General features: G+C 54.6%; 1 protein-coding gene across 5 annotated transcripts in view; it reads left to right on the forward strand.

The window, feature by feature from the left end:
* The window catches only part of HPCA (hippocalcin), a 20835-nt gene continuing 6016 nt past the window's right edge, over positions 1-14819 (forward strand). Inside the window, exons 1-3 of one of the 5 annotated variants that reach the window (XM_043505972.1) lie at positions 1-494; positions 3060-3092; positions 14346-14743. In XM_043505972.1, coding sequence (XP_043361907.1) covers positions 14366-14743 — 378 coding nt within the window. In that variant the 5' untranslated portion in view covers positions 1-494; positions 3060-3092; positions 14346-14365. Of the gene's footprint in view, positions 495-3059; positions 3097-13659; positions 13943-14345; positions 14744-14819 lie in introns of those variants that run through there. The other 4 variants (XM_043505970.1, XM_038377932.2, XM_043505971.1 and 1 more) reach the window with 4 other exon arrangements.

A 14819-nucleotide genomic window follows, 5' to 3' on the forward strand; every position in this document is an offset into this window, starting at 1 on the left:
GTTGGCGTCCCAGCATCACCCCCCCAGGCTCCCAGTAGCAGGCGTCCTGCGGTGGGGGGGGGGAGAGCCTGTCAATCATCGCTCCAGCTCCCATTCAGTCATTCTGCAGGGCTCTGAACCGGACTGCACCAACCTGACCCAGGGAAACGGGGGTGGGGGGCAGGCGGCACCGGAGCCAGCCAGGCCATCCCAGGTGCTGGGCAGGGCACAAGGCAGAGCCCCTCTGCTCCGGAGTCAGGGCAGCTGCGCCCGGGGATTTGCTCCAGGTGGGCCATTCCACCCACCCCCTCCCGCTGCATCACCCCCAGGTTTGCAGGAGTGTGTCCCCCCCCGCCAAGCCGTCCAGCCCCCGCCCTGAAGTTGCCAAGCTCGTGCCTTGTAGCCCTGCATGGAGCGGCAGTCGCATCAGCTGGGATGCAGCGCTCGGGCGGGCACTAGGCTGGAGCGCAAGGGGGGGAAAGCAGCAGTCGCCGCTTCTCCTTCTCCCTGGGCAGGTAGGAAGCAGCCCGCGCTTGGCTTTGCCATTTTGATCGTTGCAGGGGAAAAGTTGTTGCAGCGGGTGGGGGGGATGCAGAGGCAGGGAGCCGGGCTGGGGGAGGATGTGTGTGTGGGGGGGGGGGTAGGTGTCCTGGTGGTTGGTCTCGCCCCCTTTCCCCGAGGGGGTCGCCAGCTCCTGCCGTGCTGGGGGTCTGGAGACAGGACAAGCGGGGGCCCCCGTGTCCCTTTAAAAGAAATCAAACGCTTTTGCCGTAGCTGCAGCGGCCAGTGGCTCTGCGGGGGGGGGGGTTCCCCCGGCCCCATGGCGCAGGGGGTGGATCCCCCCGCCCACCTCTCTGACCCCTCCCCACCCCCCGGCTTCGAGACCTGTCCTGCCTGTCTCCCGCGCTGCGGAGCCGCAGGCAGCTGCCCGCTCCCGGGGCTGGAGCCAGCGGTCCGGCGGGAAGTGCGTGCGATGGGGGGCGGAGGGGGCTCAGGGCCGGGGGCGAGCCGTGGGATTTGCTGCGGCGAGACTCGGCTGTTCCCCGGGGCCAAGCCCCCGTCCTGCCCCCGCCCTCCTCGGACGGCTCCTGTGCCCCTCCCCGGCAGATCGACACTGACCCCCCCCCCGCTCCGGGCTGCAGCGACGCCCGGGACAGGACTCGGGCGCTGAAGCGCCTCTTGCCCGCATGCTGGCGGCGGGGTTCCCCGTGTCTCCTCCGCCGGCTCGCCGAGCTCAGGCCCGTGTGCGCTCTGCTCCCGGGAGCCGCAGGGAAGCCGGCGCTCCAGGCCCGGGGTGGGGGAGTCCGAGGCTCCCCGGGCAGCGGGACCTGAGCGCTCTGCCTTGCCCAGGGGGCTGCTCTGGGCTAGGGGGATCCTGCTGGGGCGGCCAGGCTCGGCTGTGCTGGCTGGAGCTGGGTCCCTCCTGCCCTGCCATCCTTGAATGCTGGGGGAGTGCCCGGGTTCCCTGGCTGCTGTGACCCCCCAGCCCCCTTTCTGTGGGGGCAGGGTACCATGCTGGGCAGGGCAGTGCACCCTTCCTGCCCCGCCCCCGTGCCATGCCCTTCCCAGCTGGGCCAGCTCAGCCCAGGCTGGGCCAGGTTCCTGGAAGCCGGCATGGCAGCGGGGCTGTGTGCCCCTTGCTCCAGACACCACTGTTCTCTGTCTCATGTGAACCAAGGCTTCATTGCTTAATGAGGGAGGAAATCGCCAGCATGTGCAAATCCGGTTTGAGAGGAGCATGAAGCAGAGTGTCTGGGAGGGGGGACGTTGGATAAAATACCTTGGAGAGCAGCCCATCCCTTCTCTGCAGCACGGCTTCCTGGGTGCCGGCATCCATCTGGCCTGCTCGCTCCCCCACCCCCTTCGTTAAAGAGAATAACTGAGGCTATTCAATCTCTGGGTAGCCCCTGGTCTAAGCCTCGGCACCGCTTCTGCTTCACCTGCCGCCTGGAAGTGCGTGTACGCAAGCACCACGCTCAGGAGCAGCCAGCTGGAGAGCCCAGGTGCCCCGTGTCACACTGGGGTCTGCCAAGCTCATGTGGGGCAACTGGCGGAGGCAGGACAAGGAGCTCTCGGCAGATGAGTCTCCCGTGTAGTAGAAGAGGGGCTGATGCCCCTGCCCCTGAGGATCTGGAGGCCCAGCTACTGCAGAACCAGCAGGGGAGGGGAAGGGCCTGAAGCCTAAATAATAGCCCGTCGAAGGGCTCTGTGGATGGAGACCCTCCCTCGGGAACTCAGAGAGATCTGCTCCCTCGATGAGTGATACTGAGTGAAGCGGTCTCCTCTGCTCAGAAACGGGACTGCATGAGTAACTCAGGGGTGGGCTTTTCAGGGATTAACCCTCACTTCATGCTCCCCTTCCATGGGATACAGACACAGTCTCATGCTGAGACCTGATCAACATGTAGGTTGAGTTATTGTAAGACAGGGCTGCCCTCGAAGACCACTGGGGGTGGAATGCCACGGCACACCTGGCCAAAGGTGCTGGCCATGGCAGTATGTCACGCTGGGGCGGCTGACTGCACAATCTTCCTGCTTTGCTAGTCGAGGTGCTGCAATCTGTCTGTAAGGCATGGGACGGCTTGGAGAATGGGCCCCTTTTTCCTGTGTGCTATTGCAGTGGCGGAGCTGTGCTCTAATCACTGTCCCCGGGCTTGTGAGTTTGGGGCAGGGAGCTCTCAGTGAAGGTCCCTCTAGAACTGGACACCCTGTTGGCGGCTGGCTGTGTCACACCAACCCAAAGCCCAGCTGTTCAACAGAGCATTTTGCCTGATGGGCTGGGAGTGAAGCATGCTCTGAGTGAGTGCTCACCCATGGGGGGGCCCTAAGCAGGAATATTTTTGCCTCCCCGATTCTAAAACAGGCAAGTTCTTAGAATAAAAAGTGAATCGGGAGCCCCCTTGAGCTGCTTGGGGTCCTAAGCAATTTCTTAAGCCAGCTCTGAGCATGCTGTCTGTGTAACTCTGGGGCCCAAGTCCATAACACCCAGGTTGCCATGGGGCTGGCTAACTTGGATTCAGGAATCTAGTGTCTGTGTGGCCAATGGATTACTGACCGTCCCTTTAAATTCTTATTTCCAGCGCCTGGATCTCCTGTCCCATCGCTGCTCTTCTGTGGGTGAGTCGAGGATTGACTCCGAGCATTTTGTGTCTTGTCTGTGGTGGGGATGGGTAGCTCAGGGAGGGGGTGTGGGGAAGTAGGTGTGTGTGCGTGAGGGGCGTATGTATGCATTAAAGATGTTTAAGTGAGGAAGGGGGTTTTTGCAAGAAAACTGCTTCTAGCAGAGTCTAAATCATCTTCCCAGGGCTGATTTCTGCAAGCCCTGGACATCTCCCAGGGTGCTGCACGTTCCAGTGCTAGATCACTGCATCCCGCTGCTAGTGCAGTGAGCAGGCTTCTTGTATACCTAACTCCTGGAGGTGCTTATTAACTGACTGCCTTGAAGGCCTCGTTCGCGGGTAGGCTGTTCCCTGGGCCGGTGCTCAGGAGACTTGGCCAGACAGCATAACTCAGGGGTGTGTCCTGAATGGCAGTTTGTTCTTGGATGGAGGTGATGGGGCTGGGCGTACATCTGCTGAGCAGCGACAGGGCCGTCTAATGTAAAGAGCGTGAGCTGATCCCTGCTCGGAGCAGACGGGCTGGGGGACTGGACAGGAGGGACTCTGGTAGAGAAGTGGGAGCACAAAACAGCCATGGGGAGGATCTGGTGGTTGGCCAGAGTACAAATGGGCTAGGGTTTGGCAAGGTGTTGCAGGGAATTAGGCACCCAGATGCCTTTGCAGTTTGGTGGAAGTTTGATTCCTAGGTGCCTTGGAAAATTCCAGCTGGAGCAGGCTCTGTTGTCTGCCCAGTAGGTTGTTCTGTTGAGCTGCAATGGGGTTAGGTGCAAAAAGCTTGCAGGTGCAGGCAGGGAGGAGTCCAGGAAGGCACTGAAGTCCCAAGCAAAGCACCAGAACCGGAAAAAGTTCTGTGGAAATCTACCAGACCCGTCTCTTCACTCTCCCTCCAAACAGAAGCTGGGAACAGGGCAGCCGCATGGGCAGGCTGAGCATCTGGTCTGGGCTGGAGGCTGCTGAGCATTTGAGCCTTCTGAGTTCTCGCTTTGCTCAGCCCACTGCAGCTGTGGGAGGGTTGCAGAGCTGATGGAAAATCCTGACATTTTGGTGTCTGTGCAGTTAGTCAAATCTGCTCTTTAGCGTTTGCTTCGCACAGGACAGGGAGAGGGGAGTTGTGCGCTGAGAATCTGCTGGGATTCCTGCTCCTCCCAGAGCACCGGGAGGCTACGTGCTCTTGTGCTGAGAACTGGGTTCTATTCCCAGCTCTGCTGTTCAGCCAAGCCAGCCATCCTCTGTGTGTGTCTCTTCCCTCCTCTATAAAACAGGGGTGGTAACACTGCCTCATCTCCTAGGAGGGGGCTGAGGCTGACATCTTGGACGGATATGCGTCCTTATCGGCCCCCTCTCAGGAGCTGTTAGCAGAGACCCGCACATGCGTTTTGCTCGCTGAGACCCGTCTCTCTGTGTGTGCCTAGTGTCTGCCCCTGCTCTGGGAATTGGCACTACCATGAGAGGCAAAAAGGCTGTGGGACCTGGCAGTGGAGGTTGAGGTGGGGCCGGAGGAGAGAGTGGAGCATAAAACTGACATTGGAAGAGCCTACGGGATGGCAGAGCAGGATCTGCAGGCAAACAGGAGCTGGCTTTGCTGGGATACAAACCTGCCTGCCTTGGAACTGGTTCCCCTTTGCCCTCCATGGATAGTGAAGCACTTGACGTCTGTTATCTGGCTATTCCCCTTCCTACCCCTAAAACACAGCCACTGCTTGTGTTTCCCCATCGCAAACAGGAACCTGTCTTCGGCCCTCCCACCTCCCCTTTGAATCCTCAGGGCAGCTAGTCGGCATCTTCCGGCCTGACCTCCCTTGGGTGGATGGGGAAAGGTGGCTGACCCAGTCTGCAGAACCTGAAGCAGCAGCAATCCCCTTCCCCTGACTAACGCCTGCCTGCCTCAGTCTGTGGGGTTAGATTCCTGGGAGTCCAGTGCCAGGCAGAGGCTGTAAAGCATTGTTTAAATGTTAATAAGAAGGCAGGCAGAGCAGCTCTTCCTGCATCTTTGCCAGGCTCTGCGTTTCCGTCCTTCACTTTGTCAGTGCGCAGAGCTGAAAATAAACCTCTCGAAAGGGAGCTGACCCAGTTCTGTTAAAGCTTCAGACAGGAGAACTCCCATCCCAAGCAGAGCTCTGTCCATGCGGGCCAGGTCTCCCTAGGCCAATGGGGTATTTAGCACCTGTTCTGACTGTGGCCTAATGAGTTTTCACCCAGTGGTTCCCAAGCCTTGTAGGTTGAGGCTCCAGCTTTGGGAGCGTTCTCCCGCAGTGCCGGTGAGGACTGCAGCAGTGTGAATGGACTAATGGCATCAGTGTTCCTAAAATTGCTGGGATTTTCCACGTTGTCGTTCTAATCTTCAAAGCATGGGATTTCCATTGGGTAGGTTCTGGTGGGAGCGTGTTTTGTGTTCGTCGAAAAAGCCAGATGCCTGCAACATCCATAAGACGTAAAGGCTGAGTGAACTTTAAAGACAACTGTTCATCGGATCCTATAAAAAAGGAAACAAAAAGACCCCAGTATGCCATGCTCTGCAGTTGATGGGCAAATCGCCTCATTAATAGTGGAGGGTGGAGAGGAAACGCAGCAAGGTGTGGCAAAACATGAGGCAAGTTTGCAGATGACCGTTATTTAGGATAGTCGAACCTAGAGAAGATGATCTTCAAGAAAACTCCAGAGGGACCTAACCAAGCGAGGGGCATGGACCTCCCCATGGAAAATGAAATTCACTGTTGCAACCGCGTGTGCTGGAAAGAATAGTCTGAACACACGTCGTGCTGTGTTCTAAATTAACAGACACAGACCCTGCGAATCTCTGTGCATGGCATAATGAGAACCACTGCTCTCTGTTATGTAGTACCAGTGAAAAAGGCAAACAATGTTCAGCTGTATAAGGAATAGGATAGAAAAGAACATGGGATAATGAGCAAATCAGTTACTTTAAATGGGCCATAAATCCTTGTGCTTCTTGGCACAATCCAACCCCTAACTGACATCTGGTTATGAACAGCAGGGCCATCAGTTAGCCACATGCCTCTAGCACTGGAATCTGAATAATGGGCCTTTGGTTCAGAAATATTCAGAAAGAGATCAAAGGGCAGCTCCTCCGGTGGAGGAGAGTATTAACGGAGAGAGGCCTGAGCACAGGACCAGGAACAAGGAGGTTTTCCTGCCTTTGATATTGATTCCCTTTGTAGCTTTCAGCCAATATGGAACAGGCTTTGAATGCTGGAGTAAGCCTCTGGCAAAGGAGATGATCCTGTTGCCAAGGGGCTAGATTGGGAATTGGAGGCTTGGTTCTGTTCCTAGCTGTGCCACCAATTTGTTTTGCAACATTGGGGAAGTTCCTTAATCTCTTGGTGCATCAGTTTCCCATCTATCAAAGGAGGGCAATCCCTGCCTCACACGGATGCCTGAGGGTTAGCGAGCTGACTCTGTGACGCACTCTGGAAAGGAGGTGCGTTTGTGCACAAGCAAGTGTAAGCCATGCTGGCACTAGAACAAGTAGTGGATGGCAATTGTGGTGTCACATACCCAGGCCGGTACAAGGAAGGCAAGAGCTAGTTCTCACTTGTCGTTCAGGAACTGGAATGATGGAACCTCCCATTGGAGTGGTTCCTTTCTGCACGCAGACTTGGAGTTCTTTGTTCCGAACTGAGGATGGCTCGGGCTGGGGGGTCTCTGTCCTTGTCCTGCAGTAGTCTCTCGCTTCAGTTACCCCACCCAAGGGGCCTTGAGATCTTCAAGGTTAGGTCAGCTCCTGTTCTTCCCCAGCTGGATTATTGATCCCTCTTTAGCCAGGAGTGACACCTGGCTAGTGCTGCACTGTACGGGAAACTGCACTGTCGAGAGCTGCTTAAAAATAAATGAACCGAAAGCATCATAACGATAGTAAACATGGCTTTAACTGTTGGGAAGCTGCCATCTGGACAGTCAATGTGGGTCAAGGCATAAATCTTATCTCCTTGTTGAAATGAATGGGGAAGCGGAGAATTGGAAGGTTGTTGTGAATTTAAAAAGAAATAAGACTTCATCTCTTAACAACTTGGCAGTGCTCTGAATTCCTCCCCCTCCCCCAACTTATTCCCATGGCAGCTGCATTTCCTAGGTATTCTTAGTCCTGCCTCAATGCAGGGAGGAAGGACTGGATTGCCTCTTCCAGTTCTGGCTGATTTATTTCTGGTTGGTGATCCAAGCTGAAGTTTGAGTCAAATGGCAAGCTCCCGTTGAGACCCCAGCCCAGGTCACCTCACGATGACACTGAACCAGTGACGGGTGTGTCTGAAAACTCTTTAAATTCCCTTTCTCCCTGTATGTTCTTGGCTGAAGAGCTACCAAATATTCAGTGAGTTGTGAGCATTCCTCTCAAATTCAGCAAAGTGCATCGCAACCCTGGTCCTCCTGCATTGTGAGGACTGGTCCCGCACCCCATGCCCCTAAACTGCGTCTCTCTGGCTCACGTGATGGAGATCCCTGCCCTGGGTTGGCATGCAGAAACCCAAAGAGTGTCCCACCCTGATGCATGGGAGGGGGTGCAAGGAGGGAAGGGGGGAAATGTGAGGGGCTGGCTCTGGTGATGCTGAAAGCATCTCTAAATTGTGATAATGAAGTGGGAAAAGGAGATCTGTGGTGCCGGATTCTGAATAGAGGAAATTCCTGTGGAAAGAGGTCCTTGCATGGATTCTGAATGAGATGCACCCATGCTCCTGGCCTGAATTCATGCTGCAGGGAGCATCTCCTGCTCTGGGTCCATAAAGAATCTCTGTCCTGGAGTCTCTTATCTTGGGGGCCATCCTGGATTATATTTGCTTTCAGAACCAGTCCCTCTTAAACTCAGGGGCAAACAATGAGAGAGACCATCCAAGCCCCTGCTCTGCAGGACATGGTCTTTCTTCCTTCCCTGTCCCTGTAGGTCTGCCTAAGCTTGTTTCCACCACCTTATGTACAGGCATACGGGCCTCTCCTCTATCACTGCATCCCAGCTCAGACATCTGGGCGATGACTCTCTGGGCTTTCCAGTCTACTGAGTGCATGGAGCTTCGTGTCTCTTGCTTGCCCTGTGTCTCTGGCAAACAGCTCCGGCATACTCCTTCATTTCTTCCTAATTGAACAAGTGGCTCATTGAGCTGGACATTTGTGGCGCCGTGGAGAGACGACGTGGGCACTCTGAGTGGAGGGAGAAAGGCTAGAGAAGCCAAGCAGGCAGGAGCTGACGTGGCTGGCTGGCCCACTGGCTCCCATGCTGGCGACTGTTCAGATCACACACCTAGACGCGCTGCCCGAAAGATTCACGTTAAATTAAATGTACAGAAAACTAACTAGGAAAAATCACTCTTTTCTCTAACCAATTAATAGGCCCCAATCTCCCCACCCCCGCTCTCATCCACCATGGAGTCACTGGGGCTTCTGTGGGGAGGCAGAGGACTGCCTGCATGGAGCTCCTTATACGATTCTCCTCATGCCCTTGGGCCCTGATCCTGCAAACACTTCTGGCCAGAATTTTCCAGAGCTCAACTCCCATTGTTCTTAGCGCTATGGCACATCAGGCCACTCAATCCGGAGAGCAGCCCCACTCACGGGAGTAATCCTGACGTTCAATGGGACTATGTATGTGAATAAAGCTGCTCGCCTGCTTGAAGTGGCTGCAGAATTCAGCTCAACCCAGCGACTGCTTCCTTTACAACCCATGTATACAGCATAGCCCTGCAGATCCCAACCCGAGTGATGCTTTCTCTCTCCTGGGGCTGCTTTTTTTTTTTTTTTTAAAGACAAACCCTTTTAGTGATTGCAAAATGTAAAAAGCATGTTCAAACCCCCTCTGCACTGCGCTGGGCAAACCCCGTATTGCGGGAAAGCCGCCCAACCATGCACAGTTGAGGTCTGCAGGACAGAGCCAGTCTAACTGCATCCTTGATATCATTTTCCTTGTGCAGCTGTGCTTGAATGGAACATTGTGCAGCCATCGCTGATAGAAACAGGCAGAGAGGGGAAATGAATAAGCTCAGAAAAGCCTTTTCTTCCTGCCTCCCCCCCAAAGGAAAGGACTGGGTTTTTTTTTCCTCTGACAGATTCTAGTTTTAAATTCTTGAATCTAACTGGGGTGGGAGGAACACTGCCTATGTATTCTATGGTCTTTTCAGGTAGAATTTGTCAGACTGACACCCCCCAGTATTAATATGACAGTAACGCCTGGAAACCCCGACTGAGATTAGGGCCCTATAGTGCTAGGTGCTGTACAAACACCTAATGAGACAGTCCCTTACACTGTACTAGTTACAGTGTAACTAGACAAGGGGAGGCTGGGAAACAAGGGCAGTGATTAACCCAGGTCATGCAGCAGAGCCAGGAACAGAACTGAGGTCTCCTAGCTGCCACACCAGCACCTTATCTGCTAGGCCACCTGGAGAACATTGGCAACCTCTTGCACAGAGCTGCTGCTGGCTCTGATTGTATTCCGCTTGTGCTCTTGGGGGGGGGACAGACCAATCTAACCAAATTGGCAAAATGTGACTGTAAACATCAATATTTAACCGAGCAGTTGCAATAATCTGAAACCGGGATGAAAAAGCTCATCCACGTTGGGCTAATATTAAAAACTTTTAACTAAGTCGCTGATTTGGCATTTTAAAAAACCTCTACTCACCTTCCCCCAGAGAGTGACTCCGGTCACCTCCTTGTGAGGAAGGAGGTGGCCCATGAGGAGTCATGCTGTGATGGATTTGATAGTCGCCACATTCCCCGTGGTGACATCTGCAAGGGCCTGTTCTTCCAAACAGCTGAGACCCAGAAGTGGGCTCACCCACAGAATGGGACATCTTTGGCTCAAAGTGAGTCTGATCTCACGTGTCTTGCCCATCTGGACCCCCTGGGAATCATGAGCACCCAAGAAATGCAGAGTCAGGCTTCTGGTGATAGGCTTCTTTCACTTAGGGCTGCCTCCCTGGTGTCTGTCAGTCGCAGGGTGGAGAGGTGATAAAGGGACCAACATCCTCCTTTTAACAACTTTGAGTTCAACTTTCCAATCCCTGATCCTTGAATGACGCCAGTTGACGTTGCTACTAGGCAAATCAAAACACTGACTCATGCATTTGCTTCCCTTCAAGGTTAATGGTTTTGTTGTGTTTAAAACTCTGGTCCTGTTTTCCTCCAATCTAACCTTACATCCAATTAGTGTTGCTTAGAAATCTGTCTGCCTGGCTCTCCTCTAGAGAGTCTGATTTTAATAAGACATGCCAAGGTGTCTTTTATGGCCTAAACAATGCTGTCTTGACAGCAAGTAGCACTTAGCCTCTGGTTCTGTGTCTAACAGCCGCCACGGCTCACTATCATCAGATGCATCTGATGAAGTGAGCTGTAGCTCAGGAAAGCTTATGCTCAAATAAATTTGTTAGTCTCTAAGGTGCCACAAGTCCTCCTTTTCTTTTTGCGGATACAGACTAACACGGCTGCTACTCTGAAACCTGTCATCAGGCTATAATACGTACTCTGTTGGCTCGTTGCTTCCTTCAAGACTCCCCCGTGGAAAGGACGCATGGTCGTCTCCTCTCCAGAGGATGAACTGAAATTCCTTGCTGGGAAATAGGCCGGAGGAGTGGGGGCGGGGGGGCGCTCTGTTTCCTTGGATTGGTTCTGTAACACCTGACTTAGGTGTGGCTTGTCAGGAATTCCCTAAAGAGCCCGACCCAGTGGAGATCCTCTGTGAGGAGGCGGAGAGGTGCAGCCAAAGGGAAATGCACTGACCTGATCTCGCCTTTCACTTCCAGTCTGGGTTAGAAATGCCAGCACTCTGTGTTTCCCCAGCGCCTTTCATGGGGCAGTCTCAACACACTGCACAGCCAGGGGGGAGCCTCCCAGATCGGTCAGTATCACCCTCATTTTGCAGAAACTTTGAATAAATGACTTGCCCAACCACTTACGGTAAATTGGCGGCAGATCTGAGAAGAGAACCCAGCATCCATGAGCATCAGCCAGGTGCCCACCCCATCCCTCGCGTTGAAAAGACTCTGTATCCCCAGAGCTACCTGAGCGCTGTGACTCGTCCTGCTGCTTGTGCCCAGATGTCGGGGGCTCGGAATGGCTGATTGCACCCCCGGCACCGGGATGGAAAAGGGCTGAATTTAAGGGTAATTACAAGAAGCTGCTTAAATTTCCAGCAAGGAGAATAAAAGGCTCTGGTTGCAGAGAATGAACAGAAAAGGTCCAGTGGGAGGTAACGAATCCAAGTGTTTCTGTCGCACTAACCGAGGAATCGCTCACTACACAGCAAATGGCACCTGCTTCCTTTGATCCTTGGTGCAGCATTAATATCTCAGCTTCCTCGTTCCAGCTCCGCGCTAGTTTTAATCTCTGCTCCCCAGAAGCGTTGGTCTGTTCTCTGCAGCAGTCTTGGGATGTTGGCTCTGTTCTTAGAAGCTCCTAGTCAAGCTGGAAGGTGGGGATGGGAGGGGGGGAGTGATGGGGATTTGGAGAAGAGCAACAATTGAGGGGCTGGCTAATGGGGCTAGAATTCAAGGAGCCAAAGAGGGCTAGCATGACCAAGTGACCGGAGCGGGGGGGCGGGGGTGAGGGAATCATTTTGGGTGGCTCCAGGCTGTTTTCATCCTTATCCTCTATGACATGTAGGCTGAATGCCAAGGAGGTGGGAGCGCGTGGGTCCCTAGCAGAGATCAGGGTCTTGAGCCTCTTTCTTTGTGGGAATTTTCCCTTGCTCCACAGCCCCTACTCTCCAGGAGTGCTCAGATCTGGATTCCCCCTCTCTGGGATTGCCAGCCTTCTCCGAGCAGAGCTTGTACCTCCTAAGCAGGGCTGATCTGTTTACAGGGCTTTGGAGAGTGACAGTGGCCATGATTAATTACTTGGAAATCCCTGCACTGCCCAGCCCCTCGCTGGTCCCTCTTGCACGGCGGGCAGGGGGATGGCAAATGGCACATGAGCACCCCTGCTGGCTCACCAGGCTCAGGCCTAAAGGCAAGTGTTTAATGGGGAGGGGAAAGGGAATTAATTCAATGGCCTTCTGCCCTGTGATCTTTTGTCTCTTTGACTCCCTGGTGCCACAGAACCCTGCTTCTTGGGCTTGGCTATGCAGATTTGATTGTTAATAGGCTGCCAATTAATATTCAGACAAGGGGGTGGAATGATCCAGGGGTTGCTGCTGCCAATTTGCTCTGGAGCTATGTTACGCCCATGCTTGGCCTCCAATGACTGTCCTTACCCAGCGCTCCTCTCCTCCTGACGCCCACAGAACGGGGCTTATTTGTATTGCCATGTAGCGCCTGGAGCTGGAGCAGCTACAAGGATGCTTATGAGGCTGACTTGGAATTGCTCAGGGGAGTGAATTGCCAGGATGGGGACCATGGAGCGGGCAAAGGGCTAAAGCCACTGCAAGGATAGGAGGTAGCAGGCTGTCCCGTCTTAGGCATGATGGCTAAGGGCTTGTCTCCATGGCAGGGTTAGCTCGTGTGTTGCCCCAAACCTGACCCCCTACCCACCTCCAGAAATCTCTAGCTCCAGTTAAGTGGTGCTTTAAACTCAAGCCAGCCGGCGCGTCTGGGGCTGGGGCAAAGCTTGAGCATGGCTTCAGTGAGTGGTGCAGTGGGGAGGACCCCGCTACAGGCTACAAACTCCAGTTAGTAGCCCTGTGCCGTGCCGTGCGGCCTGTCTCCTGAGCTGGGCCGAGTGGTGTGATGGAGCAAAAGGGTGCAGTAAACACCAGCCCCGTGTGTCTGCCCAGCCAGGCTATGTCCGAACCAGCGCTGAGGCCTGTATTGGTTTTCTAGTGGAGATGGGGCTGAGCCGTGTACCTCCGCTGCAGCACCAGTGGCTAATGTTTGCATGGTCTCTTCCTTAGGGTAGCCGGGACCTGAGAGTCCTAAAGCCAGGCCCCCCTGATGTGTGGTTTAGGAGGAGGCACTGTCCCCACTAGGTTATTCAGAGCGCTAAATGCTATCTCCCTTCCAAACTGGATCCAGCAGCCAGGGCAGAAATTGTCGCTTTGCCATTGGGCATTGACAGCCGCTCTTCTCTCTTGGCAGCTGCGTCATGCACCAGCTCCAACTTCGGGGTGAGCTTTGAGGGCAGCCATATGGAGGGTGTGTGGCAGGGAAGGGAGGTCTAGAGAGCGTGGGGGGACCGTTGATGAGGGCTGCACTGAAGAGACAGAATCTCACTCTTCTGGTCGCCTTTAGGCCAGCTCTGCCTCCAATGGGGCCAGTCCTTTGGATGAAAGGCAGGAGATGCCCTCGGTGGTCTGGGCTGAGAGGTATGGAAAAGATCATTTCCCCCTCCCCTGTGCATCAGCGCTTCTCCAATCTTCCCCCTGCCCTCCTGGTGTTTAGACCAGCCCAGCAAAATCTCTGCCTTAGCTACTTGAAACTTTGAGAGTTGCTTATAATTCGAGTCGCCATCCTGCTGCCCCATTCTCTCTGCCCAGGCCCGGGAACGCCTGGTGTGAAAGGCGGCCACATAGACGCTTCACCTTCTTCCTAAAGTGCCTCAGCCCAGGGCTTAGTAATAAATCAAGGATGATTCATGCTCCTCCCACCTCCGTGCAGAAACCTCCCCCAGCAGCAGCTGCTCGAGCTGAGCAAATGCTTTCTCTTTTCTGCAGTGGAGCTGATGAGGGAACCTGGCAGCATCCACGGGCCTGTGGTGGGTCGTTGTGGGATGACTGCTCGGTGCGCTGGCTACTGCAGGTGCAGCTTTCATGACTGGGAAGGAGACGGACAATGTCTCCAGGGCTGCCTAGGGGGATGGGAGCTCTCTGACTCCATGTGGCAGTGAGGTCTAAATTGGCTCAGTGGGGTCGTTTCCTGCCATGGCTGTGTTGGGCGGGCATGGTTCCGACTCAGGCAATATTCCTTCAGGTACGGTCATATTTGAGTGAATCCTGACTTGCTATTTCTAGCCCCAAAACACCGTAGAGCCCCCACTGTGCTAGGCACTGTACAAAACCAGAACACTGCGCAGGACGCTAACCAGCTCCTGGGTGGGGCAGTATCTGAGGGGCACAGCTAGTGCCGAGCAGTGTGCGGGGCTGGTTTAGAGGGGGGAGTTGTAGCATTTAAGGTCAGAAGAGACCATTCTATCATCTGGACTGACCTCCTGTAGAACAGGCCAGAGCCCTTCACCCAGTATGTCCAGTATTGAGTCCCCGATGGGTGCTCATAGCTGGGGAAGGAGCTGAGTTACCCACCCGTGAAGGGTGCTGGTAGTTGGGAGAGGGACTGACCAGATCTGCCTCTCATCTCTTTGGCTCCTGGGGCCCAGATTAAAGCTGTGAAGTGACCATGGGGAAACAGAATAGCAAACTGCGTCCAGAGATGCTCCAGGACCTGCGGGAGAACACTGAATTCTCGGATCTGGAGCTGCAGGAGTGGTACAAGGGCTTCCTCAAGGACTGTCCCACCGGCATCCTGAACGTGGAGGAGTTCAAGAAGATCTATGCCAACTTCTTCCCCTACGGCGACGCCTCAAAGTTTGCCGAACACGTCTTCCGCACCTTCGACACCAACGGGGACGGCACGATCGACTTCCGAGAGTTCATCATCGCCCTGAGCGTCACCTCCCGGGGCAAACTGGAGCAGAAGCTCATGTGGGCCTTCAGCATGTATGACCTGGATGGTAACGGCTATATCAGCCGGGAGGAGATGCTGGAGATCGTGCAGGTAACACAACCCCCCCTTCCCCAATTCCCTCTCCCCTTGGCCGTGTGGCTTCCTTGTGCCTGGGCTTCGGGACTTC

This window comes from Dermochelys coriacea, chromosome 19 (genome assembly GCF_009764565.3).
Source record: "Dermochelys coriacea isolate rDerCor1 chromosome 19, rDerCor1.pri.v4, whole genome shotgun sequence".
NCBI classification, from domain to species: Eukaryota; Metazoa; Chordata; order Testudines; family Dermochelyidae; genus Dermochelys; species Dermochelys coriacea.